This window comes from Vulpes vulpes, chromosome 12 (genome assembly GCF_048418805.1).
Source record: "Vulpes vulpes isolate BD-2025 chromosome 12, VulVul3, whole genome shotgun sequence".
NCBI lineage: Eukaryota > Metazoa > Chordata > Mammalia > Carnivora > Canidae > Vulpes > Vulpes vulpes.
The window spans coordinates 157,927,959-157,952,783 of record NC_132791.1 but is presented as its reverse complement, the minus strand read 5'-3'; the positions used below and the strand labels follow the sequence as shown (position 1 = coordinate 157,952,783).

The following is a 24,825-nucleotide window of genomic DNA, read 5'->3' as shown; positions in this document are numbered from 1 at the left end:
ACCGTCCACGCCGACCTTAGCGAGATCGCCGGCGGGGTACACGCTGGGGAGCAACACCCGGGCTGCCTGCGGTCTTTGGGTGTCCTCCCGCTGGCACAGGAGAGGAGCTCTCGGCCTTCAAAAGCGCCGTGTTCTCCATGCACCCCTGGCGCCTCCCGCGGGACTCCTTGACCCTGGATAAGGGATCTAGGCCGTTCGCTCACCAGCCGCTGCCGGTTCCCCGAAAACTCTTTCCGTCGCTGGGCCGACGCCACGTCCGCCCGCCTCGGATTGGTCGGTCGTGATGCGAGGCTTTACTGCACAGGCGCACAGGGCATCCCTTGGTCTTATGGGAAATGTAGTTTCCTCGCCGCCATAAGGGAGAGGCTGAGCCTGCGAGCTACGGGCGGGGCGGGCCGCCCCTCTGGCCGGAAACCGCCGCTATCTGGGCCCGGCTGGACCTGCACCGCCGCGGAGTCGGACGCCGTGAGGGCGCCAGGGGGCGCTGGGAGGAGGGGGTCGCACGCGAGGCCCGGGGCCGGTTTGGGGAAGGACCGGAAGTGCCTGAGTCGGCGCCGGAGTGGTCAGTGTCAGGTGCCCGGGCTAGGTGTGGGTAGGGTCTGCGGGAGACCGCAGGTGCGGGGCCGCTCGAGTGAGGCCGGGCTAGGACGGGGACCGCCGCCTCGGGGCCTGCAAGCCCTGACGGCCGTGCGCCCACGGCGGGTCCCTGGGCGGGCGCCGAGGCTCGTGGGGGTCGGCTGCGGAGGCTCCAGGTGCAGTCAGAACCGCGGCGGGACAGGGTGATGGGGGTGTCGGGCAGGAACCCGGCCGCCCCGCGTAACCCCCCGCTCACCTACATTGCCTATATTGCAGCCCCTGGAGCGCCTGGGGTCCCCACAACCACGGACTATGCTCCTGGTGCGCCTGACCCCGCTGCTGAGGGCTGTTCCTCGGGCAGGTAAGGGACCCCGGGGTGTAGAGGCACCCTGCTTTAGGAATGTGGAGCGAGGAGTCCCTGTCCCCCCTTCCCCCGCCTTCAACCTGCCCGTGCGTCCCACTGGAGGCGGGTCAGCCAACAACCAAGTAGCAAAAAGGGAAGGCCTGGGCTTGAGAACGGCAACGTGAGTTCCTGCAGGGAACAACGTGCGGGGCATCCCCGTCCGTGTGGACAGCGCTGCTCCCCAGCCGCGGTGGCTGGGCTCAGCCCTTGCATCGCTGCTTGGGTGGTAACTGTGCCTTTCCCTGTTCTGCAGGTTGCAGTCGGCCCTGGCCGGCCTCAGGGCTGCTGGGCAGGCGAGCCTGCAGGCCCTGCTACAGCACACAGCCAGCCCGCCCAAGTGGAGTTGCCTCCATCCCTGGGAAGAGGTTCCAGCTGGAGCTTGAGGAGATGCTGGTCCCTAGGAAGATGTCCATCAGCCCCCTGGAGAGCTGGCTGAGCGCCCACTACCTCCTACCCAGACTAGAGGCCAGGGCCTCAGGGACCCTGGCTCCATCCCAACTCTATGAGTGTCCGCCTAGCCAGGTGGGCCAGGGGGCTGAGCAGGGGATGGAGGAGGTCTGGGATGCTCCCCAGATGCAGTGCAAAAATGTGCTGAAGATTCGCCGGCGAAAGATGAACCATCACAAGTACCGTAAGCTGGTCAAGAGGACCCGGTTCCTGCGGCGGAAGGTCCGAGAAGGACGCCTAAGACGGAAGCAGGTAAGCGCGAGCCTTTCAACCTGGGATGGAAATGTGTGACTGTGCTACAGACAGACCAGTCCATTGTCCCTTCCTGTGCCTGCAGATCAAGTTCGAGAGAGACCTGAGGCGTATCTGGCTGAAGGCAGGCCTGAAGGAAGCCCCTGCAGGTTGGCAGACCCCCAAGATCTACCTGAAGGGCAAATGAATCTAGTGCTCCTCTCCCCTGGCCTATTTACTGCTGGCAACCCACTGTAATAAATGTTCTGCAACTCCTCTGTCCCTGACTGTCCTGTATCCCCTGCTGCCTAAGTGTCACCTGTCTTGGGATGGATGCTGGTGCCAACCTCCAGTTTCCTAGGAGACACAAGAGCCCCAGGATGTAGATAGGGATCCCTTCCGTGAGAAGACTCTTATTCTGGAGCTGAGCCCACAGGAGTGACAGGCTCCTCATTCACTAATATGATGTCAGAACAGCTGTAGACAGAGGCCCAGGCCCACTCTCATGTACTGTCTTCTACAGGGGGAGTCAGACTCTTAAGCCTCTGATGGCAGAAGCACCAGGGGACAGTGCTGGGGGCCTAGGGGGCCAGACTATGAGAGGGAACAGGGAGGGGGGCGGCTGTGCCCCACAGACCCAGACCTCAGATGGCTGCCTGAGATGTCCTGCTCAGCGAGGACTGGGGACCACTGGTCTCCTTTGGGTTCCTTGGCCTTTGCCCCCTCATGGGACCCTGGCTGAGGGCTGATAGGAAAGGATGGCTGGGAGGGTGTCCTCTGGCAGGTTCAGGGTTGGGGGGTGCTGAGAAACGAATGCTGTTTGTGGAATTGGAGGAGCCCTGGAGCATCCGTGTGGACCAGTGGATCTCCACATCCAGGCTTGGTGAGGGTGGGCTGCAAGCAGGGGAGCTTGGTCAGAGCCATGAACATGGTAGAGGCTGTTCTCCAGCCTCTGCCCTGCTTCCTGGTGGCAGAGTTAAAGGATAGGTCTGAGTCATCCCATAGAGACTTGATGCTGGTACCTTCCCTGGATCCCCTCCACCCATAAGGGCAACACCACTTCTCCCCAGGCTGTGGGGATTTTCTGTCTTGTCACAGAAACATGTCTGGGAACAGGGTTGAGTTCTCTGCCAGTTAGGCAGGTCTTGGGGAGGCCTGCCATGTGGGCTACCCAGCAGTTTCTCTGGAATGGCACGGACTATGTTGCTCACCCCACATTTCAGTGAGCCAGGCAGGCCCCTGCCCTGTGCATGGCAGCTAGCCAGCTGGGTAAGCAGGCTTCTACTCACTGGACTGCACTGGGTCCCTTTCTGTCAGGGGACATAGCACACAGAGGGGCTGTGTATGATGGAGAGTGAGGAGTGTTTTGCTGGCTATGATCTGGAGGAGACCTGATACCATGGAAGGTGCAGGCCTGCTTCCGCATGCAGCTGCTGAGGGCCAGCAGTTGGGCTCCCAGCAGCCCCTGTGGTGGGGGCTGGGAACCAGGACAGCCAGAGCACCCTGCCAGCCCAGTCACCTGAGAGGGCCCAAGGGCCCTGTTAGGCCCCCAGCTAGGGTCACAGGCATCCTTCCTGGGTTTTGGGTTTCCTCATCTGGGGGCGTGAGGGCAAAGGTGCCATGGTGCAGTGGTGAGGCCTCTTGAGGTGGAGGGGACTGTGCCCTGTTAGTACCACGTCTGGCCTCTGCTCCGCCTGGCATCGCAGCCTGGCCTCTGCCTGCCAGTGGTGCTGGCAGCTGCTGGGTGGCTGCTCCCATATCTCCCAGCCATGTTGCATTGGCTGCTCCGTGGCTCCCTCCACCCTTCCCTGGTGGGTGAGAGGAGCAGTGGATGCTAAGTTGATCTGCTGTCTGGAGACAAAGCTCTGTGAGCAGCTTGGCTGGGCTGTGATTCCAGGGGTGTGATGGACTGGTCTGTGCAGGAAGCCACAGGTCCACACTCCTGGGAGCTGGCAGCTGGCACCAGCTGCTTCTACCTGGGGTGAGTGCCAGCTGAGGGGTTGGGTGCCTGGCCACATGTGGAGACCTTGGTTGTCTCAGTTGGGGGGGGTCCCACTGACAACAGTGGACAGAGGCTAGGAACGCTGCTATAAATGCCCTATAACGCACAGGGCAGCTGACACCTGAGAATAGGTTGCCCCAGACATCAGTGGTACTACGGTTGAGACCGCTGTTCCAGATGTCACTGATCCTGTGGAGTCAGGTCCTGAACTGGCCCAAACCCCACATCCTTGTTTCCCTGCTGCTGCCTGGGCTGCCTGTGTGCAGAGCTTGTCCTGCCTGTGGCTTGGATGTATTTGGGCCCCAACCACGACCTCAGGAGGCAATTTTGGTGTTTCTGTTTTTATCTCTGCAGTTCCTCCCAGGCTGTAAGAAACCACCCCTTCCCTCTTCTGTATGGGGCCTCCACCCTGCCCCCCCACCAGGCTGTGGGATGTACAGCCCCTTCTCCCTGCTGGCCCCAGGCACCCCCCACAGTGAAAGGGCAGAGGCAGGAGGGGTGTGGCAGAGTCCCGCTCCTGGCATTGCCTAGGGCTTGGTTTCTGGCCAGAGGAGGCCCCAGCCAGGGCCAGAGGTATTGGGGGTGTTCTTGGGCATCTGCTGGGGGCTCTGCCTCTTGGCCCCAAAGTAGAGGCATCTCTGAGCTCAGCCACCATGCCTTGTCACTTGGCTGCTCCATGCAGCCAGTGTCTTCTGGCCTGTGTGTTCCTGGCCACACGGTGGGCCATGGAAGGAGCCAGACAGGCTCAGGCCTCAGGGTAGGATGCTGAGGCTGGATGCTGGGTCCTGAGAGGGGCTGGTTGTGGCCTGCCTATGGCAGATGAGCTGGGAACAGCTGCACTCCCTGTTGTCCAAGGAGTATGCAGGCTGGTGAGAGTGACACAGCCTCCAAATGGAACGGAGATGGAGAAAGAAGCCTGCTCCACGGGCCTGGCCAGCTGAGCTCTGTGAGAAGGGTCACTGGAATGTGGGTGGGGACAGTCCTCTCTAGGGCTAAGTTCTGGGGAAAGCCCTTGAAGGGCTCTTGATCTGTGGCTCCTGGGATGGGGCTGAGGAGTCCAGAGCTGGGTCTGGAGTTAGCCTCAGGGTGGGGACCAGTGGGGACAGCCCCCACCACCTGTCAGGGCACCCAGAGTCTAGCCCATGCTCCCATCAAATTCTGTCCACTGCCGACCTCAGTCTTCTAGGGCCATTTGGATGAGGAATCCGATCCAGGACATTGAGTCGCATGACAGCTGAGTGCTAGGGCTAGAACTAGGGTCCAGGGAGGGTGAGTGGGGTGTCTGGACAGCGTCTGGGGGCCTGGGGTTCTCTGTAGGAGGTGGGGTGGCCTGTGTATCTGCTGAGGACCACTCCCGGATGTACAGGGGAGGGAAGCTCTGAACGCTCCCTGATGACCCAGGGGGCAGGGAGTTGGGACAACAGCAGAGCTGTCAGGGCTCCTGAGGCAAAGGGGAGGGAAGGCCTCAGGCTGGGTACATGCTTGTGCCACCTCCTAGAGAACATGGTCAAAACCAGGGTTGAGCTACGTTGGGTGGTATTAATAGCACATGCATCTCATAAAGTGTAAATTGTAGAGTGTACTTGTCCCAGTAAATTTGGGAGCACAGGTTTCTGCCACAACTGGATGCATGGTGAGTGCTTTGTGACCTGGCACTCTGTGCCCCACATCCTTGCCCCCTGTGCTGGCCTCACCTTGGTGTGGACAATCTGCAGTCCAGGAGGAGATTGATCCAGCTCAGAGTCCTGCTGAGCAGAGCTGGCCAACCTCCAGGGTCTGCTGTGTGGGTGGACGGGGCCCCTGAGGCCACCAAGACCCTCTCATGGACAGGGCTGTCCTGCCCACCATCTGTCCCAGCTGAGGTGGGTCAGGTATGCAGGGCTGGGCTCCAACATGGCCTTCCCTCTGCACCCAGGCCCGGGGGGCTTTGGGCCCCTCCCCTCCTCCAAAAGGAGTGTGTTCACTTTGATTGGCCTTGTTGGTTTCAGTACTTTGTATTTACAGTTATTTTTTTTAACTTCCCAGCCAAGTAAGATTGTAGCTCCATGTGAAGTTGTTCTACAAAGCTGATAACAAAACAGTTTCCTTCTTGCCCACTGGAGTCTGACCAAGCTGACAACCACGGCTTTTTCAGTGGACTCCCTCCCGGTGGGCATGCCACAGCCTGACAGCACTTGCATGGCCTCTGGGCTCAGCAAGATCACACTTTCCTTTTCATACAACTGTTTGTTTCCTTGTTTTTCTATTTATCAAAATTCAGCCCTAAATTTGCTGACAGAATTTTAAAAGTCACGGTTTTGGTCAAATTTCTGAAATGATTCTTGTTCACATGGAGTAGCCTCCTGGTGTCCCCTGTCTGGGCTGCCCTGGGCCCCATCTGCTGGGTCCTGGTCACCATGTTCTCCCTTGTTTTCATGGAGTATGTTTGTCTTTTTCCATTTTCTTTTAAAGGTTTATTTATTTGAGAGAGAGCATGCACAGGTGGGGGTGGGAGGGACAGAGGGAGAATCTCAAGCAGACTCCTTGCTAAGCACAGAGCTTGATCCCACGACCCTGAGATTACAATCTGAGCGAAAACTAAGAATCAGACACTCAACTGACAGCCCCCCAGGTACCCCTATGGAGTATGTTTTTCTGGAAAGTGCTCATGGGAGCTAGATCATACAACAAGGACTAACTGACGTGTGTGAGTGGGTTCCCTGCAGTCCCAGGTGCTGTACTAGGTTCTTTACAGGAGCTGCTTCATTTCCTAGTAACAGTAAATCTGTGATCAGCTAGTTTTATCCGTGGGGGCCCAACAGCAGATGTTACCTCACCTACAGTCACACAGCTCAGAACTTGTCCATGATTCAGCTACAAGTCTGACTCTGAAACTTAATTTAAGAAAATTATTTTAATAGAAGTTTTGCCTGTGAATGCTGAACTAGGTCAGTAGTTCAATAGTGCTATGAAAAATAGCACACCACCTTTCCCAGGGTCAGTTTTAGCCCTCTTAGATGATTCTTTTGGCATTTATTGTCCTATCTTTAAGTTGGTGGCTTTTACATTGTTTTTGACAAAAACTCGAATATATTTTGGGGCACCTGGATGGCTCAGTCGATTAACATCTGCCTTCAGCCTCAGGTCGTGACCCTAGGGTCCTGGGATCAAGCCCCACGTTGTGCTCCCTGCTCATTGGGAAGTCTGCTTCTCCGTCTCCTCTGTCCTTCCCCCTGTTTGTGCTCTCTCTTTCTCTGTCAAATAAATCTTTTTTTAAAAAAATTGATATCACTACCTGGTGCTTACACACACACACACACACACACACACACACACACACACACACAGAACTGCAAGGTTTTTAAAAAATAGATTTTAGGGATCCCTGGGTGGCGCAGCGGTTTAGCGCCTGCCTTTGGCCCAGGGCGTGATCCTGGAGACCCGGGATCGAATCCCACGTCGGGCTCCTGGTGCATGGAGCCTGCTTCTCCCTCTGCCTATGTCTCTGCCTCTCTCTCTCTGTGACTGTCATAAATGAATAAAAAAATAAAATAAAAATAAAAAAAAATAAAAAATATATTTTATTTTTCTATTCATGAGAGACACACACAGAGAAAGAGGCAGAGACACAGGCAGAGGTAGAAGCAGGCTCCTCACAGGTAGCCTGTCTCAGGACTTGATTCCCGGACCCTGGGATCATGACCAAAGCGGAGGGCAGATGCTCAACCCACTGAGCCACCCAGGTGTCCCAGAACTGAAAGATTTAAAAAGCAACACTTACACTTACCCCTCCTAAGTGTAATAATCTCAGATACATTCTTTCTATTTCTTTTTTTAAAAGGTTTTATTTATTTATTTGAGAGAGAGAGGGAAAGGAGAAGTAAGCCACCAACTTGTTTTCTTGAAGCTTCTCGTTTTCCTTGTTCTGCAGTGTTCACAGTGATGTAGTTCACTACAGATCTGTTTCCACTTGGAAAAGCCTGATGCAATCTAGAAAGTCCTGGGAAATCCTCCTGAGCTGCTGTGCTGTCACCTGCCCACCCTCTCTCCTTTCCCATTTCCTATCTCATTGGCATTTTCAACATTTTCTTTTAATCTATTTAATGAAATTTTAAAAATTTCAGTTACATAATTTTTAATTTCTAAGAGGCTTTGTGTTTTGGGTATTTTGGGGAGATATTTTTAATAGCGCTCACTCTGTTTATGTTTCACAGATGTGATGTCATCTCTTCTGTAAGGATGTTAATGATACCTATATTCTCAAGCACAGTGCCCCCATTACCCCTGTCTAGTTTCTGCTTCTGAGATGATTTTTCTGTTTGTTGACTTTGGTCTCTGTTTTCCATGTTAGTGGGTTTCCTCTGGTGGAACTTATATTTATGTGTGGTCTACAGAGCTCTGCAAGAAATGTCCAAGACACCCAGAAATACTCTCAAAGCACCCTTTCTGTCCACTTGTAGTGGGAGCCAGGACGCTTTGGAGATGTAGCTGCTTCCAGGTGCAGCTGTCAACTTGAGGAATTAAAGCACACAACCCCTCATTCAACTGGAATTTCGGATAAGGAACACGTAGTTTTCATTATATGTGTGTCCTGTGTGGTACTTAATCTGGTGACTCTAACACTGGGTCTGGCAAGAAGCATATAGAACTGGGGCATCTTTTCATACCAGATGGCATGAGCATTGTCGAAGACTTATGTGGGTGTGTCAGAGGGCTCAGGATCCAGCATGGAAGGCTTTCACTGGCCAAGTGAGAAAGCGTCAGAAAGAATATAAACCACACTGGGCTGAAGCATAAAGTGAAATCCACTGGGCAACTGGAGGACTGATCGAGAGGTCATGAGGCATGTAGCCCTCCTGAAATTGATTACATTCTTTGATTGGAAGACTGAGAAGATTTTTATGAGTATATTAGTATAACTTTCTATCTTACTGAAAACCAAAAATGATGTATGAGATTATAAAGTCTCTGAAGTTTGATGGAATGCCCATTCTGATGGGCTTAAATAGGCTAATACATGCTTGTATAGATTTAAAATAGAGAACATGACAGTTCCAAAGGGAAAAAAAATTTAGCTTCTAATGCCTTAGGAATGTTCACCCTTTAAGAAAGGTCATTTTCTTGCAGAATCCACAGCTCAAAAAGAAAGAAAAAAGCAGGGATAATGGCTGATTGCTGGATAAGAAGCAAAGATGTAAATTTATGCAGACAGCAAGTAATGCCAAGGGGACTTCACTTCAGATAAACATTAATTCAGTGTCGCTTAAATGTCAGGCTGAAAAATGTAGAGTCTGACAGCTTCTATCAGAAAAAGTTCAGGTAATATATTTTTTTAAGATTTTATTTATTTATTCATGAGAGAAAGAGATAGAGGTAGAGACACAGGCAGAGGGGGAAGCAGGCTCTATGCAGGGAACCTGATGTAGGACTCGATCCCAGGACTCCAGGATCATGTGCTGGGCTGAAGGCAGAAGCTTAACTGCTGAGCTACCCAGGTGTCCCTCAGGTAATATTTTTAATCAAGGTGAATCCTTGGACAAATTAGACTCGTTTTATGATTTTGATTTAAAACAACTATGTGGGGACACCTGGGTGGCTCAGTTGGTAAAGCATCTGCCTTCAGCTCGAGTCACGTTCCTGAGGTCCTGGGATTGAGTCCTGTGTAGGGCTCCCTGCTCAGTGGGGGGGTCTGCTTCTCCGTCTCCCTCTGCCTCCCCATGCTTGTGCGCTCTTTCTCTCTCTCTCTCTCTCTCTCTCTCTCTCTGTCAAATAAATAAAGCCTTAAAAAATAAAACAGTTATAAGATGATAGAAAGTTACAGCTTCTGGAAAGATTAGGTTATTTACTGATGATGCAAAACTTGCATAAACTTTACTAAATGTCCTGGTCTGGTTTTAAGGTCAGGTGAGTTATCTTTACTGAGCTTTTTTTTTTTTTTTTCTTAAAGTAGTGTCCACATCCAGCACAGAGCCCGACTGGGACTTGAACTCGTGACCCTGGATCCTGACCTGATCTGAAATCCAGAGTTAGATGCACAGACTGAGTCCCCCAGGTGCCTCCGGTAAGTTACTTTACCAGAAAATATTTACAGTCACATAAATGTACACATAAATGTACACTGTTTATGTTGAAATAACTGTTCTCTATCATAAAATATGTCTTCTGTAAACCTCAGTGCTCTGAATTATTTGCATTTCATTACATCATTCATCTCTCACTTCCTGTGGTATATTATCTCTGAAGATGTCACAACAACTTCCCCTTCCCAGTACACATGCTGCTTGGCAACGTGAGATTGCTGTCCTTCCTATTGAGAGCTGGGGTCTGACTCCCAGCCCTTGAGGGCTGCCTGGCACCTGCTCTGACCCTCTGAGTGTGGTCAGGGCTGCCGAGCCTTCATGTTGGGGCCTGGCAGCATCCATCAGCGGGAGGAAGGCTAGGATAGACTACTGGGTACCAAGAGGTTGTGGGGCCACACGGACAGAGAGGACCATGTAGGTGGGGGGGCCACATGGACAGGGAATGGGTCATGTAGACACAGAGAGGACCCAGCTGATGGCCACTTTGAGGCCCCAGGTGCCAGAGGGAAGCTGTCTGGATCCTCTGGCCCCCGGTGAGCCATTCTACCAGCACCATGTGGGACACAGACAGGCTGTCCTGTCGTACTTCCTGAGCAGTAAAATATCCCAGACGCAGGTCTGGTCTTCTGCCCTGTGCTGTGTGGTGGGGGCTGGGATGCTGCAAGCCATGGCTCTGCCATAGGTGCATAAATCACCTGGGATTCTCCTGTACTCCGTATGGACTTATGGATGTTTACTTTATATTTGGATTATGATCCAAAATACCTTTGCTGGCTCTCTGGCTGGCCCTCACTCCACCTTTGGCCCCTGTGCTCTTTGGCACATCCCATCGTTCTCTTCTTTCATTTATTTACTGATGTTAATACTTCCTTACTCTTGGGCACCACAGGTCTCCAGGCTTATCTTTGATGTTTCCTCCCCCGGTCATAAAATAAGCCATTTCTCCAAGGAGCCCTGATTCTTTTTGTTGGAAAACAGTTTTAGAAACCAGGATCCAGGTGCTGGGGGTGTACTGCCCCACATGTGTGCACAGGTCTGTGCTTCTGCATGTCCACACCAGTGTCTACACCATACTGGATACAAGCCACTGCTGGCATCTCCAGCTGTACCCCATGAGCACAGAGGTCACTCTAGCTGCTGCTTCTTGCTTAACCCCCAGGTAGTGAGAAACCTGGTTGCCACCAGCCACCACCCACTTGCCTAACTGGTTCTGGGACACACATTAGAATCAGTGAACCACAGCCCGTGGAGAACGGCTCTTGGCTAGAGAGCAGGGTTAGTGCACTTCCTTGGCCTCTAGTCTTTTTTTTTTTTCTCTTTTAAGATTTTATTTATTTATTTATTCGTGAGGGGGGGGGAGAGAGAGAGAGAGAGAGAGAGAGAGAGAGAGAGAGAGAGAGAGAGAGAGGGAGAAGCAGGCTCCATGCAGGGAGCCCAACATGGGACTTGATTCTGGGGTTCCAGGATCATGCCCTGGGCCAAAAGCAGATACTCAACCGCTGAGCTACCCAGACGTCCCCTTAGCCTCTTGTCTTATAGATTTTTCTCCAAAGTGACTTGGGTCAGCACTTTCCTTACCCTCTTCACTGAGGTCATTTCATTTGAAATGTACTTTGTTTGCTTGCTTTTGCCACATTCTGAGTCTTCCCAAGTTCCTAAAACAGCATTTAAGACTTTGCATCCATTGGGGTTGACTCTGAGCTGTGCAGTTCCTTGGGTCCTAAAAAACACAGTGTCACCCACCCACCTGACAGTGCTCCAGGGGATAGTTTCCCTGCTCTAAGACATCCCTGTACCCCACCTGCTCACCCCCCAACCCCCGTTCCTGGTTGTAAGCCATTTAGTTTTAAGGTGGTTTGTTTTGCATCAAAGGCTACAGGAAATAGCTGGACAATTTGTAAACATACTGAAATTCCCAAAGACAGAGACTACAGAAATGGTGGTCACCATATAAAGACATTTATTCTTCCTTCAAATTGTGTCGAGTTTGGATGGTAAAATTACTGTGATATACAGGTTGTGTCACATATACAGTTGAATAAAGCTGACAGCTTAGATATGATATCTGAAATATGAATATTTGTGTCTGTGTAAATGTATTCACAGAAAGGTAAACGAATGTTTTGACTGAGCAGATGTATATATAATAATAATAGAGAAGGAAAGGAATTGCTTCTGGTTTGCATCAGGAAGAGCATCTCTCTCACTGGCTCTGCCTCTGTGGGGCCTCCCTGGAGGTTTTGGCGTGGGACCACTTCTGTTACTAGATGGTCCTCTTGTCTCAGGGCAAGTGCTCCTGGTCATCATGTGTTGCTGTGCTTGTTTTTTTTCTTTTTTTTTTTTTTTTAAGATTTTACTTATTCACGAGAGACACACACACACAGAGAGAGAGAGAGAGAGGCAGAGACACAGGCAGAGGGAGAAGCAGGCCCCATGCAGGGAGCCCGATGTGAGACTCGATCCCGGGTCTCCAGGATCACGCCCCGGGCTGCAGGCGGCGCTAAACCACTGAGCCACGGGGGCAGCCCTGCTGTGCTTATTTTATTTATTTTTTAATTTTTTTAATTTTTTTTATTTATTTATGATAGTCAGAGAGAGAGAGAGAGAGAGAGAGAGAGGCAGAGACACAGTCAGAGGGAGAAGCAGGCTCCATGCACCGGGAGCCCAACGTGGGATTCGATCTCGGGTCTCCAGGATCGCGCCCTGGGCCAAAGGCAGACACTAAACTGCTGCGCCACCCAGGGATCCCCTGTGCTTATTTTAAATATTGTCACCCTGGGCAGCCCCAGTGGCACAGCGGTTTAGCGCCGCCTGCAGCCCGGGGCGTGATCCTGGAGACCCGGGATCGAGTCTCACATCGGGCTCCCTGCATGGAGCCTGATTCTCCCTCTGCCTGTGTCTCTGCCTCTCTCTCTCTCTCGCTCTGTGTCTCTCATGAATAAATAAAAAAAATAAAAATTAAAAAATAATAAATATTGTCACCCTGAATAAAACTACAGAGGAGATGACCACGTCCGTACCAGGCCCCCTATCAACTCTGGTGTGGCTTTCCCAAAACCAGGCCTCAGGTCAAAAGTAGAAAAGCTAACAGCGTATCCTCAACCTCATCTGTCTCAGGGGTTCCTACAGCTGGCCACACAGGGCTACCGCTCTTGTATAAAAGGAGGGATAGTACAGATAAATCAATGATTTCTCAACCCACTTTAATCACCTCATCACATAGCATGAAGCCCTAACTATGGGAAAGTCAAATAAAAAATGTTCAACCTTCGTAAGCTACTTATGTACAAAAGCCATGCTCTAGTTCTGCTATGCTGAGCGGGCTGCATGTCCATGTTCATGTGTAGGACTGGTGTGGGGACCGTCCACAGACAGGCTTCGTTTCCGTGTCAGTGCTCTTCCCGGTCAGTGACCATTAGGGCACCATGAGGCAGTATCTAGTTCACCCCCAGCGCATTAAATATTGATACTCTCAGAGTCACTGTTGACCAAATCCCTGGAAAGCTTGTTACATCTTGAGAGAGGTTCTGCTCTCTGACCTTTGCGTGTTTTGTCTACTGGCCAGCCAGCAGTGGTTCCTGCTTCCCTCACACTTACCTGCTACAAACTGCAAATCAGAAATGGACTGTTCTAGGGTGTCAGAAGGGCATGTATAGGAGGGTCTGCTTTGGGTAAACGCGACCACCCTGGACACCTACCGCACTCTCTCCTGTGACCATGTCAGGGCTCCAGGATACCTTTGCACCAGATACTTTCTCTTTTCATCAGGAAAAGCATCTCTGTCGCCCAGACTCAGCCTCCTTGGGGCCTCCCCAGGGGTCTCGAGCTGATCCCACCAAGGCTTAAAGCAGACGGCCTGGAAACACATTCAGCTCAGCCCAAGATCCGCAAGATGAGGCAGAGTAAGTGACAGTCCCGACTGAGAGTGCAGGTGGGGGTGCTGGGCATGCAAGGTGGTGGGAACCCTCCTAGCTGCACTGCCCAAGGTGCATTGCAGGGTGAATCAGGGTTGGTGTCCCTGTGGACAGTGCTGCAGAAAGATTACCATGGCCAGGTCAAGGCTTTGAGATGGCCGAGGGACCTTGTGTCATGGGAAGACACCGCTGACCCACCCAGCCCAGCCAGACACACAGGAGAACCCCTTTCTGCTGTGTGTTCCTGCTGGGGGAGCTCACATCCATGCTTGCTGTAAAGTGGAGAAGTCCCAGGCCCAAGGGCACCGCCCGTTGTGAGGCAGGTACGGTGGAGGGTCAGCAACCTGACAGCTGGCACGTCGCACAACCACTGCAGGCCTGTCTCTTTTCTAACAGGGCCTAACTGGATAAACCAAATCTGTCACCAACGGAGAGGTCGGTAAAGTGAACTTCCCTCAGTGGGCCTGGGAAGCTACCTCATGTGGATGCAGTGCTCTGGGTCCTCTCAGGAGGCTGGGCTGGTGGCTGTTCCACAGGTCATCTGCCCCAGCCTTTCAGAAGCAAAGGCCGTCCCCTAACCAACTCGCTAGAAATGTGGTGGCCATGGAGGTCACCCCCACCAGTAGAGGCACTGCATGTGACGGCCCTTAGAACAAAATTGATGGTTTTTGGCTCCTGACTTGAAAACTGATGGATCTGTGAGGACAATGAGGAAGTGATTTTGGCATCATAGGAGAGGTTAAAACACTGATGCACCCCCTGCAGCTCGGGGCCAGGTTCCAGCTCAAGAATGTCTATGAGGTGGGCTCCAGTGCCTTGGCAGGCTGGCTTGCTGTGCACCCACAGACGGGAGCAGCTAGGCGGAGGAGCACCCGACCAAGGGTGGACCTTGGTCGGGTGCTGCGGCAGGAAACCACTGATGAGAGGCTGACCCTGACTAGTCAAATCTTTGGTCTTGTTTGCTTGACATTTTCCCAGGATGAAAAGTTTGGCTGGTCCATGAGGCAATGTATCTACATTTCCATATTCTTATCTGTATTTTTTTTTTTTTTTTGAGAGAGAGCTAGCACACAAGTGGGGTGGGGCAGCTGAGCACAGAGCCCTCTACCCTGAGATTACAACCTGAACTGAAATCGAGAGTTGGGTACCTCACCGCCTAAGCCACCCAGGTGCCCTTAGGTCATTGCTACACCCAGCCTGAGGCTCAAACTCACAACTCTGAGATGGAGAGCCACACGCTCCACCAACTGAGCATGCTGGGTGCCTGTCCTTCCAGGTCGTCGCCCTGAAGTCCTCACCCTCCCAGCCCACAGCTCTCCTGAGGGACACACTCAACTCTTCTGACCCGGAATGGGCGCAGTCCTTGCCTCATGGTGTGAAACGCTGCAGGGTAGCGAGCCTCCAGAAGAAGGTGGCCCCTCCACGAACAGGTCAGAACCAGCAGACACTGTCAGTGAAATTGGAAGAGCCTCACGTGACTGATGATCCATGCGATTCCCAAGGAACTTGGGCAGCCTCAGCCCTGCTGCCAGCCACCAGTCCCAAACTGACAAACTAGTCCCTTCTCCTTGTGAAACTTGTGCCTTTTGCAGGTTTAAGCCTGGTCTTGCTCTGTTCCAGAGACACTTGCATTTGTCTTCTATTGCTGTACCACACATTGAGCAGCTTAATGCAACACTTTTATTTATTTTATTTTATTTTATTTTATTTTATTTTATTTTATTTATTTTATTTTATTTTATTCTATTTTATTTTATTTTTTTTAAAGATTTTATTTATTTATTCATGATAGACACAGAGAGAGAAAGAGAGGCAGAGACACAGGCAGAAGGAGAAGCAGGCTCCATGCCGGGAGCCCGATGTGGGACTCGATCCTGGGGCTCCAGGATCACACCCTGGGCGAAAGGCAGGCGCCAAACCGCTGAGCCACCCAGGGATCCCCCAACACTTTTATTATTACAGAGCTGCCCTGGGTCAGACACCTAGACAGGTGGCCTCCGCTCAGGGCCTCCCAGATGAAATGAGTGTCTGCCGGGGCTGCATCTGCACCCGAGGCACCAGTCCCCTTCCACGCCATCCTGGGGGGCAGCAGAATTCAGGTCCTTGCTGTCATCGGACTGAGGTCCAGTTTCTTCTTGGTTTTTGGCTGGGGTCTGCCCACATGTTCCCTCCAAGGGCTCTTTCACAGAATGGCCAGCTGGAGAAGTTGACTCCAGGCAGCACGATGGAGACTCTATCAGACAGTGACATCCCAGCCCCTCGTCCTTTGGTTGTTACAGCGCCCTGCCCGCACTCAAGGGGAGGACACAGAGTGTGCTCCGACCGCACCTGACAGTCCTGCAGCCCACCTGGCTCTTGGTGGGCTGTGTCCCTTGTGTGCTCATGTAGGCCCTACTGGCTCTGAGTCAGCTCACATGCCTGCGTCCCCAGAACACATCCTCCTCCCTCAGTCCCTCCAAGCACCCTATCAGCAAGAGAGCCTGACTGCAGCCCCGCAGACCTCCCTATGCGCCCAGCTCTGCTCTCATCTGAGAGGCAGCTTCCTCAGGTCCCAGCCTGGACATTTACCTGTGGGTGTTACTCCATCAGAGACCGTCCGCTCAGTCCTGTGGAGGGAGACCCTGCCGTTTTCGTCTCTCGACAACACTTCTTCCAGATGATCTTATTTGTCCGAGAGCAGGCCTGCCATCTGTCTGCCTCCCTCCAACAGCTTCCAGTTCCTTGGCACACAATAGGTGCTCAGCAAATATTTGTTGAATGACAGAACAGTGGCACAAGCACGTGTCTGTGTCTGGTGGCATCTCTGAGTGCCTGTGGTTTCTCCTCCCAGTGAGCTTGGCTGCCTGGAATGTCCGAGTCCCCAGGAACAGGAGCCAGAACCTGCTTCTTAGTGGGGCTGGTTGGCTGGCCCCTGCATTGTCCAGCCACACCTCCTAGAAGAGGGGAGGTGGGTACAGGGCTCTGGTCTGGTAGGGGGTTGGCCAGAGCTCAGGGTGTGACCATGGTGATGTTAGTGGCTTTGTCCTGGTGGTCTCTTCCCAAGGAACAGAGATGCTGGGCGACCCTGGGAACTGAGCAATCGGCAGTCACTTGGGAAAGAGTCGGAGGTCTCAGGCCTTGGCCAGGGGAGGGGCAGGTGGCCTGCTGAAACTTTACTCTCATCTGTGGCTATTAACTGCCAAGAGTAGGGGTGGGGGCAGCAGCCTTTGCTGCTCATTTTGGTTTTGCTGGCCTCAGGCAGAGAGGGACAAGAGGGGTTGCAGCCCTGCACCACATCTGTCCATTCTTGCCCAGTGGTTCACTGGGGTCAGCTGCCCCCCAGTGGCGGCCCCCTCAGACTTACACATCTGGGCCAAGCTGAGGGCTGAGTTTCCACCCGAGAGGGCCTCACAGGGCCCAAGGCCAGGGAACCTGCTGGGAGAGGGGGCGCGCCCACACGCTCCTGGCTCCTCGGCTGGGAGCTGACCCTGGTCCCCTTCCAGACAGAGGGGCCAGTGCTGGGCCATTTCTGCCTCCCTCTAGCACTGCCTGGACATCTTCCCTCCACTGTGGAGAGACAGCCCAGCAGACAGAGGCGGGAACAGAGGACAGAGATGGAGAGCCATGGGCGGGACACAGAGAAGATTGGTCACCAGCTAATATAAACCAGTTAAAAAAACAGGAGGAGAGGCCAGGCCTCATAGCCAGCCAGGCAGGGCTTGTTTTTTCCAGAATGAAAGGCCCAGGGAGGGGCTGGGACCAGGACCAGTTCTGATTCTAGTTTGGAAAAGGGGCTCTGACCCCAGGGCCTGGGTCTCGCTGAGGAAATGAGTTCATTGCGGGGGGCTCCTCAACATCCTCATGGCTGGTGCTCCCTGTCCTGACCCCTCATTCCTCTGCAGCTGTGACAGTCTCCCCACCTTGCCTGGAGCTGGGGAGACCAGCTGGACTGGGTTCCTTGCTGGTCTGAGGAATTGGGGACCAGGACAGGGTTCATGGGTGAGATCCCCACCCACCAGGGACTGGGGCCAGTGACCATAATTCTATTCAAATGGGCAGTTTAAAAAACGCACTGTGGGTTTTGGTAGTTGTTTGCTTTTTTTTTTTTCTTTTTGAGGTTTGCTTAACTAGAAAGAGTGGGTTTGGTATGCAGTGTATGATCTGTTATTTTGCATTTGTTTATGTGACTCTTTAAGTTTTCCCAGAGCTTCAAATTTGTGCCTTCCGTTGGGGAGGTTCCCATACCTCCCTTCCTCCCTCCACTCTGGGCAGGGAGTGTCTTAGCCAGGATTTGCTTTCAGGGACACCAAGCTCTGCCCTGGATGGTGGGCAGATGGGGGTCCAGGCCCGAGCCGGAGGCTGGTCAAACGCTGCCCCTCAGTGCTCAGGGTCCCCACCCTTATGTCCTGGCAGGCTCCCCTGGGTGGTAAAGATGTTGATCAACAGCAGGGCCCATCATGCTGTCCTAAGGGAGCCCCCTGGGCCCCACCCCCCAGGGGTGTTGTGACTGTTCTTTTCCTTTCATAAATAAAGAAATGCAGCCCCCAGAGGAGGCTAAGGGCAAGAGTTGGAAGAGGTGTAGGTCTGGCATCCTTAGGGGTCCCAGCCCTTGGAGGCCTTTCTGTTAGGAATGCCTCAAGCTCCATAGCAAGCACAGAGGGGGAGGATCCTGCTCACACCTTGGGCCAAGGTCCCCCGACAGGAGTGGAAGGGAGGTGATGTGTACCCCAGAGCCCAGTCCTGCAGCAGCCCCAAGGGCCTCATATGTCACAGCTGCCCCCACAGCATCTGGGACCATGCCCTCCACCCTCCTACCCCTCCTGGACCTGGGCCAGAGAAGGGGCAGGGTCTCTGCTCTGATTCCCCTCACATTGTTGGGCACCATGCCCATGTTCCTACCCACCCCCCCAAAGGCCAGCCAAGGATTTCGGGAGGGCTAGGGGCCAGCTGGAGCCAGAGGGGGCGGTCTGCAGACTGTTGACCCCGCCCAGGGCTCTGTGATGTCATGGTGGGGGCTAAGGAGGGGGAGGGGGCCGGGCTGTTTTTCTGGAGAGTTGGAGCAGAAGTGAGACAAAGCGAGGCCAGCGAGCCAGGCAGGCGCCATGGAGCTGCAGTCCCAAGTTCTGCTCTGGGAACTTGTGCTTCTACACAGTGAGTGCAGGGTGGGTGGGGGTCCAGAGTGCGGGCACAACCAGGTCTTTGTGTTCTGTGCAAAGCCGCCTGTCGGAACTTGAGTGTGGAGCAGTGGGACGCCCTCACTGCTGGGAAGGGGCTGGGGTGGGGCGGGGGTTGGGGGGGCTCAAGATGGCAGCTCACCAGGATGCGGGGGCCCCCCAGGACCCAGGAAGCCACACGGATTCAGGAACAAGAGGGCTAAGACAGGCAGGGAGGCTGAGGTGGCGGGTGCCTCTCCCTGGGGTCCCTTGCCCACCTCACTCTTCCACTTGTCCTAGTGGTCAGAAGAGGAGTAGGTCGGGGGATCTAGGGGGCCTGGGAACAGTGAGGCTCACAGGGTCTGTTCCAGCCCCCACTTGGCTCCCAGGCCCCCTGAGCCCGCCTCCTGGGCTGGCCCGCTGAGCCGGCACATTCCTCCTGGTCCCGGGCGCTCAGCCCATCTCTGAAGCAGAAACTTGCTTATGGGGGTGCGGATGGTCCAGCCTGCTCAGTCTCAGGCCTCTGCCCTTCAGGGGGGCTGCAGGGGCTCCAGCCGTGAGACCTGGGTGCGGGGCAGGGTGCCCAGCTGGGGCAAGGACTCTTGAGGGCTTGTGTGGCATAGCCTTGGCAGGTGTGTGTACCTCACTGTATACCAAGGTGCAGGAGCCCTCAAAACCAGCTTTGAGCATCAGGCTTTGGGGCTCTGGTGGCCTTGCTGCAGTGATGGTGATACTCGCCACCATTCCTGAGGGTGGCCCTTGGTGACAAGCACATACTCTAGAGCTGCCTCCACCATTCACCCTCAAAAGGGGAATGCTGTCCCACGGCCCAGGCAGGTGGCTGTGGGGATGAGGTGGTGGCCGTGGGAGACGTGCCTGCACCATGGGGGGCTAAAGGAGACCCCTTGCCCATCTCATCTGCTAGCCTTCTCTGACAATCCCCACCTGCTAAGAGGGAGTCATTTACATGCCCCACCCCCCCAGCCCAGCAAGTGCTGTAAGGGGACCCAGGGAGCCATGTCGGATCAGGCTGGGTGGGTGACCTGGATGCAAAGGCTCAGGTCAACCCCTCCCCAGTAGGACTCTTTTCTTCTTCTAGGCTCTGCTGTCCTTCTCTCCTCAGGTTAGTGGCCACCCTCCCCTGGAAACCACAACAGGCCCCCTCCTGACTTGCCAGACCCGCCCTATGCCTTGCCCTGGGGTCCTGTCCCTCCCCCAGTGACTCCTCCTCCCCACCAGTGCCCTCGGGGTCCCTGCCTGCCGCCAGCTCCGTAGTGTCCGAGTCCACCGTGAGCTGGGCAGCGGGCGCCCTGGCCGTGCTGCGCTGCCAGAGCCCGAGAATGGTGTGGACGCAGGACCGGCTGCACGACCGCCAGCGCGTGGTCCACTGGGACCTCAGCGGCAGCCCCGCCGGCGGCCCGGCTCGCAGACTCGTGGACATGTATTCGGCGGGCGAGCAGCGCGTGTACGGGCCTCGCGACCACGGCCGCCTTCTGCTCCCGCCTTCTGCCTTCCACGACGGCAACTTCTCGCTGCTCATCCGCGGTAAGGAGCCCGGGGCGGTGACGGGGCGCCGGGGAGGGGGGCGGGGCGCAGGGGCTGGGCGGGCCCACCTTGCACTTCACCGCTGGGTTTCCTGCCCGGTCGTAGCGGTGGAGTATGCCGACGAGGGGCTGTACACCTGTAACCTGCACCACCATTACTGCCACCTCTACGAGACCCTGGCCGTCCGCCTGGAGGTCACGGACAACCGTGAGTGCGCCCCCCTCCCGCCCCCGGGACGTGTCCCCGCTGGCTCCCTGCCCGCACACCGGGTGCTGACCGGCCTGCACCCCCAGCCCAGGAGGCTGGCGCGCACTGGGACGGCGAGAAGGAGGTGCTGGTGGTAGAACGCGGCGCGCCCGCGCTGCTAACCTGCGTGAACCGGGCGCACATCTGGACCGACCGGCATCTGGAGGAGGCGCAGCAGGTCGTGCACTGGGACCGACAGCCGCCCGGTGTGCCGCACGACCGCGCTGACCGCCTGCTGGACCTGTATGCCTCGGGTGAGCGCCGGGCCTACGGGCCGCCTTTCCTGCGCGACCGCGTGGCGGTGGGGGTGGACGCGTTTGCACGCGGCGACTTCTCCCTGCGCATCGACCCGTTGGAGCCCGCTGATGAGGGCACCTACTCCTGCCACCTGCACCACCACTACTGCGGCCTGCATGAGCGCCGCATCTTTCACCTGAGGGTCACCGAGCCAGTCGCTGAGCCGCCCCCGCGGGACTCGCCCGGCAACGGTTCCAGCCACAGCGGCGCCCCCGGCCCAGGTACCGTGCGCCCCCCCCCGCCCCTCCCCCCCGCCATGGCCCCGGGTGTTAGCCGAGGGGAGGCGCCCAGAGCCGCACCTTTCTCCCCAGACCCGCGCAGAGGGGCGGCCTGGGTCGGGTGCCCGCTGGGTGGGGGGCGCTGCGCGCTCCCTGACGCCGCCCCCGCTCGGCCCGTGCAGATTCCACCCTGCCGCGCGGCCGCAGCGTCATCAACGTCATCGTCCCCGAGGGCCGCGCCCACTTCTTCCAGCAGCTGGGCTACGTGCTGGCCACCCTGCTCCTCTTCATTCTCCTGCTCATCACTGTCATCCTGGCCACCCGCCAGCGCCGCCGCGGAGGTGAGGGGGGCTCCATCTTGCAGGGTTGAGGCCAGCGCTAGGAAGCCTCCCCTGACCAGAGGCAGGGTATGGGATGCGGTGGCCTGAGCAAAGGATGAGCAGGGGCGGGAGCTGGGGAGGGGGGTGAGACCACCCCCGACATGACTTTTCCTCCCCAGGCTACGAGTACTCGGACAAGAAGTCGGGGAAGTCAAAGGGGTGAGTGGCTCCTCCAGGCTCTCCTGGGGACCAGACTCCCCCCGTCCCAGCCCACTCTCTGCTCTAACCACCAATCACCCTCCTGTCTCCAGGAAAGATGTTAATTTGGCAGAGTTTGCTGTGGCTACAGGCGACCAGGCTGTTTACAGAAGTGAGGACATCCAGCTAGGTGAGGGAGGGCCCCAGAACCAAGGAGCAGACTGTGGCTCCCAGGCCTGAGCTAGGGAAGGTACATCTCTGGGTGGAGGAGCCTCACCCTGCTCTTTCCCTGCACCAGATTACAAAAACAACATCCTCAAGGAGAGGGCTGAGCTGGGCCACAGCCCACTGCCCACCAAGAACATTGACTTGGACAAAGGTGAGTGGCATACCTCACCCCATCCACACTCACGAGCCAGCCCCAGGGGCAGGGGTGCCTGGGCTGTCCTGCTGGATGTCTGCCTTGTGTTTGCCCCTGTGACAGATGTCCACCTGTTTCCTTGGCTTCCAGTGTTCAGGAAGGAGTACTGCAAATAAGGTGACCCTGGGCTCCTGGCTGGGCCAGCAGCCCTGCCAACTCCTGTCTGTCTATCTTGGAGGATGACCTCCTGACCCTCATGTGGCTCACCCGACCCCCTTCCAGCGGCTGGTCCCGCTGTCCTGGAACTTGGCCTGGACTGGTACAGAGTGAGGCTGCCTCCAGACTCCTTTCCTGAGAGCTATCCTAATCCTCACAAGCAGCAACGGGCTTGTTGGGATTCTGCTGGAGCCACAGCTGCCCCTTCACCAGCTCTTAGCAGGCCGTTGCCGGCTCCCATACTCACTGGTGGTCCTGCCCACCCCTCTGGCACAACCCTAACCCTGCTGATGTTCCCCAATCCTTCAGGCTCTCCTGGCCCCTGCCACTGTGAGCTGGTGCTCAGTGGGGACTCTTGGAGTTCAGGTCAGCCTTAGGGCTGGCACCCTGGCCCCTTCTTCAGCCCTTTCTAGGGGGATCCTACAGCTAGGACCTGGGGATTGCACACTCCAGGCCCCAGGCTAATTTCCCTCTGCTCTGTGTTGGGGCTACTTGGAGCTGCCCTAGGCTTTTTCTCTGTCTTCCACTCTATTATAGCTTTGTTTCCAGCAAGTGCCTTGACAGTCACTGGGCTCCATGTGACTTCTGACTCTGACCCCCCTCCCACAGCCCCTTCTTGGGCTGTAGTCTGGGGCTGGGACCTCATTTGGTTTCTGTTTTGGCTGAGGACAGGGGAGGGGTAAAAGTGGTTCTAGAGTGGCTTGTGCTGCCACCCCCAACGCCCCACATCTGCTCCTCCTGGGAAACTACCATCATCACAATAAAGACCACATAATTTTTAGGTCTGCCTCTGTGGCTCCTACTTCATGTCCTGGGGGGCAGAGTCTGGGCCTTGGGAACCTCGAAATGCTTTCCTTCATCTGAAGCCCTGCTGTCACTGCCCATTTCTTTGGGTGGAAGGTCTGAGTCCAGGTATCCTGGGAATCCTATGGCATTCCAGGTTGTGAAGGAGTTCCAGATTCTCTTCTGAGGGCTTATTTGGACATGGAGGAGGACAGCCCTCTGAGAAGCAGATGCCAACATGGGATTAGTTGTGTGAGGATAAAGAGGAGGGAAACAGGAGTAGGTGCCAAAGGCAGGACCCTTGTGAGGGGGAGTGGAGAGGGCTGCAGGAGGAAGCACCCCATCCTCCAAAACTCTCCCAGGATAGTACGAGGCTGGAAAGGATGTCTGTCACCTCCTGCTGGAAACCCAGAGGTGGTGTTAAGAATATGCAGATTATGCCTGATTAAATTAGGGGCATAAGCCACCCACACAGGGTCAGCAGGTAACTTGGCATCCGAGCTCCCACTCCGGGGCAGGGGAAACACCAGGGCCACTTTGAGGAATGCACAGTTTCAGCACCTCACCAGGGAAGTAAAGTCAAAAGATTTGTTACTTACAGATCCCAGAAGAGGGGTGCAGTGAGCAAGGCTTTAGAAGGGCCATCCTCCATCCCAGATCAGCAAAGAGATATCAGGGTAGCATACATCTATTACTTATAAGGAGGTTGGGGTGGTGGTCACTAATTTTTTTTGTAGGCTCAATTCTGAGTGGTCATTTGAAAAAATACCCCAGGAAACACGGCAGGAGTTTGAGGTGGGCATTCTAGGCTCGGGCTCTTATGTAAACTTCCAGACTCCAGGTGTGAACTCCATAAAATGCTCAGTACCTTGGAGTGGCTGTCTCCTCACCACACACTTGCAAGGGTCCTGCTGTGGTGAAGGCTGGGAGGGAGGCTGGGCCAAGGAGCTGTGGCTTGCTTGACAATGTGCCTCCCTCCCAGCCCAGTGACCCCTGGGCCCACAGTAGCTGCACTGCTCTGGCCACAAACTCATCCCTCCTTGCAGTGTGCCAGCCTGACCCCATCAGTCAGGTCTGGTACTGGTTGCTAGCCTCTGGCTGCCAGACTCTCTCATATGACTTGGGCAGTCAGGTGAGAAAGAGGGGCTTGTGTGTGTGTGTGGGAGCAAAGTAAAGATGGGGCATCAGATCCCCTGCATCTGTGAGACTAGCAGTCATTTATGTCTGGCCTGGGGCATGCTGGTCCCCCCGTGAGCTCTCAGCATGGGGACTGCCTCCCTCCCCTGGACATGCAGCAGAGAGTCATGGGAGACCCTTCCTCCAAGGCCATACTGCCTGGCTTCCTCAGATTACTTCTGGGGAAACTGAGACCCAAAGGGAGAAGGCATAGGCTTTGCTAGTGGATGCCAACCTCACACAGCCCTGCCCACTCTATCAGAGCCTAGGGGGATCATGGTCAGCACCTTTGGCCTGGGCTGACCTGGGGGTGGTCCTTAGCCTGGGCTCAGGGACTTTCAAAGTCTGTATCCTCCAGTCAGTGGTGGACTGATGGGCTTTTTCCTCTGCTGATCCACCACCAAAGGATGGTCAGACTAGGCAGCTGGGAGAGCCCCAGGTTCCAGCCAGCCTCAAGGGGAGTGCTGGGGACAGGTTGCAAGGGGCATCATGCATCCCCCCAGCATCATCACTCTTGGGTCCTATCCTATGGACTCTCATGTTCCTCAGGCTCATCAGTGTGGGACTCCCTCTAGTGGCCTCAAGTCTTCTTCCTGGGGTGAGGAAGACTTATACATCCAGTGGTAGCAGCTGTGGTTGGACCCTCCACAGCTCCAGGGGCGCTGCTCTGGGTTTCCCCTGGTCCACAGAGGACCCCGGGC

At 55.2% G+C, this 24,825-nt stretch overlaps 2 protein-coding genes and 1 long non-coding RNA gene across 8 annotated transcripts; all 3 read left to right on the top strand.

The window, feature by feature from the left end:
• The first annotated feature begins 356 nt into the window (after nucleotides 1-356).
• AURKAIP1 (aurora kinase A interacting protein 1) lies at nucleotides 357-1,939 on the top strand. Of its 3 annotated transcripts, none has more exons than XM_026006906.2 (4): nucleotides 357-562; nucleotides 853-937; nucleotides 1,233-1,678; nucleotides 1,764-1,939. In XM_026006906.2, exons 2-4 carry the CDS (start codon nucleotides 889-891, stop codon nucleotides 1,863-1,865), a joined length of 597 nt encoding a protein of 198 aa, XP_025862691.1. In that variant the 5' UTR covers nucleotides 357-562; nucleotides 853-888; the 3' UTR covers nucleotides 1,866-1,939. The 3 variants fall into 3 exon arrangements, with proteins under 3 accessions (XP_025862691.1, XP_025862690.1, XP_025862689.1); XM_026006905.2 differs by having other exon boundaries at nucleotides 391-573; XM_026006904.2 differs by having other exon boundaries at nucleotides 560-752.
• Nucleotides 1,940-8,765: 6,826 nt separating this feature from the next.
• On the top strand, nucleotides 8,766-15,062 carry LOC112926151 (uncharacterized). The gene is made up of 4 exons (XR_003236270.2): nucleotides 8,766-8,957; nucleotides 9,586-9,699; nucleotides 13,487-13,620; nucleotides 14,909-15,062. It is a non-coding gene; the product is annotated as an uncharacterized lncRNA (long non-coding RNA).
• Nucleotides 15,063-18,615: 3,553 nt separating this feature from the next.
• Nucleotides 18,616-22,946, top strand: MXRA8 (matrix remodeling associated 8). Of its 4 annotated transcripts, none has more exons than XM_072730941.1 (10): nucleotides 18,630-18,762; nucleotides 19,864-19,887; nucleotides 20,004-20,309; nucleotides 20,415-20,516; nucleotides 20,603-21,073; nucleotides 21,253-21,411; nucleotides 21,570-21,609; nucleotides 21,702-21,778; nucleotides 21,887-21,967; nucleotides 22,073-22,946. In XM_072730941.1, the coding sequence occupies exons 1-10, from the start codon at nucleotides 18,714-18,716 to the stop codon at nucleotides 22,123-22,125; spliced, it is 1,362 nt and encodes a 453-aa protein (XP_072587042.1). In that variant the 5' UTR covers nucleotides 18,630-18,713; the 3' UTR covers nucleotides 22,126-22,946. The 4 variants fall into 4 exon arrangements, with proteins under 4 accessions (XP_072587044.1, XP_072587043.1, XP_072587042.1 ...); XM_072730945.1 differs by having other exon boundaries at nucleotides 18,631-18,762; nucleotides 22,100-22,946; XM_072730943.1 differs by lacking the exon at nucleotides 19,864-19,887 and having other exon boundaries at nucleotides 18,616-18,766; nucleotides 19,984-20,309; nucleotides 22,100-22,946.
• Nucleotides 22,947-24,825: the final 1,879 nt, after the last annotated feature.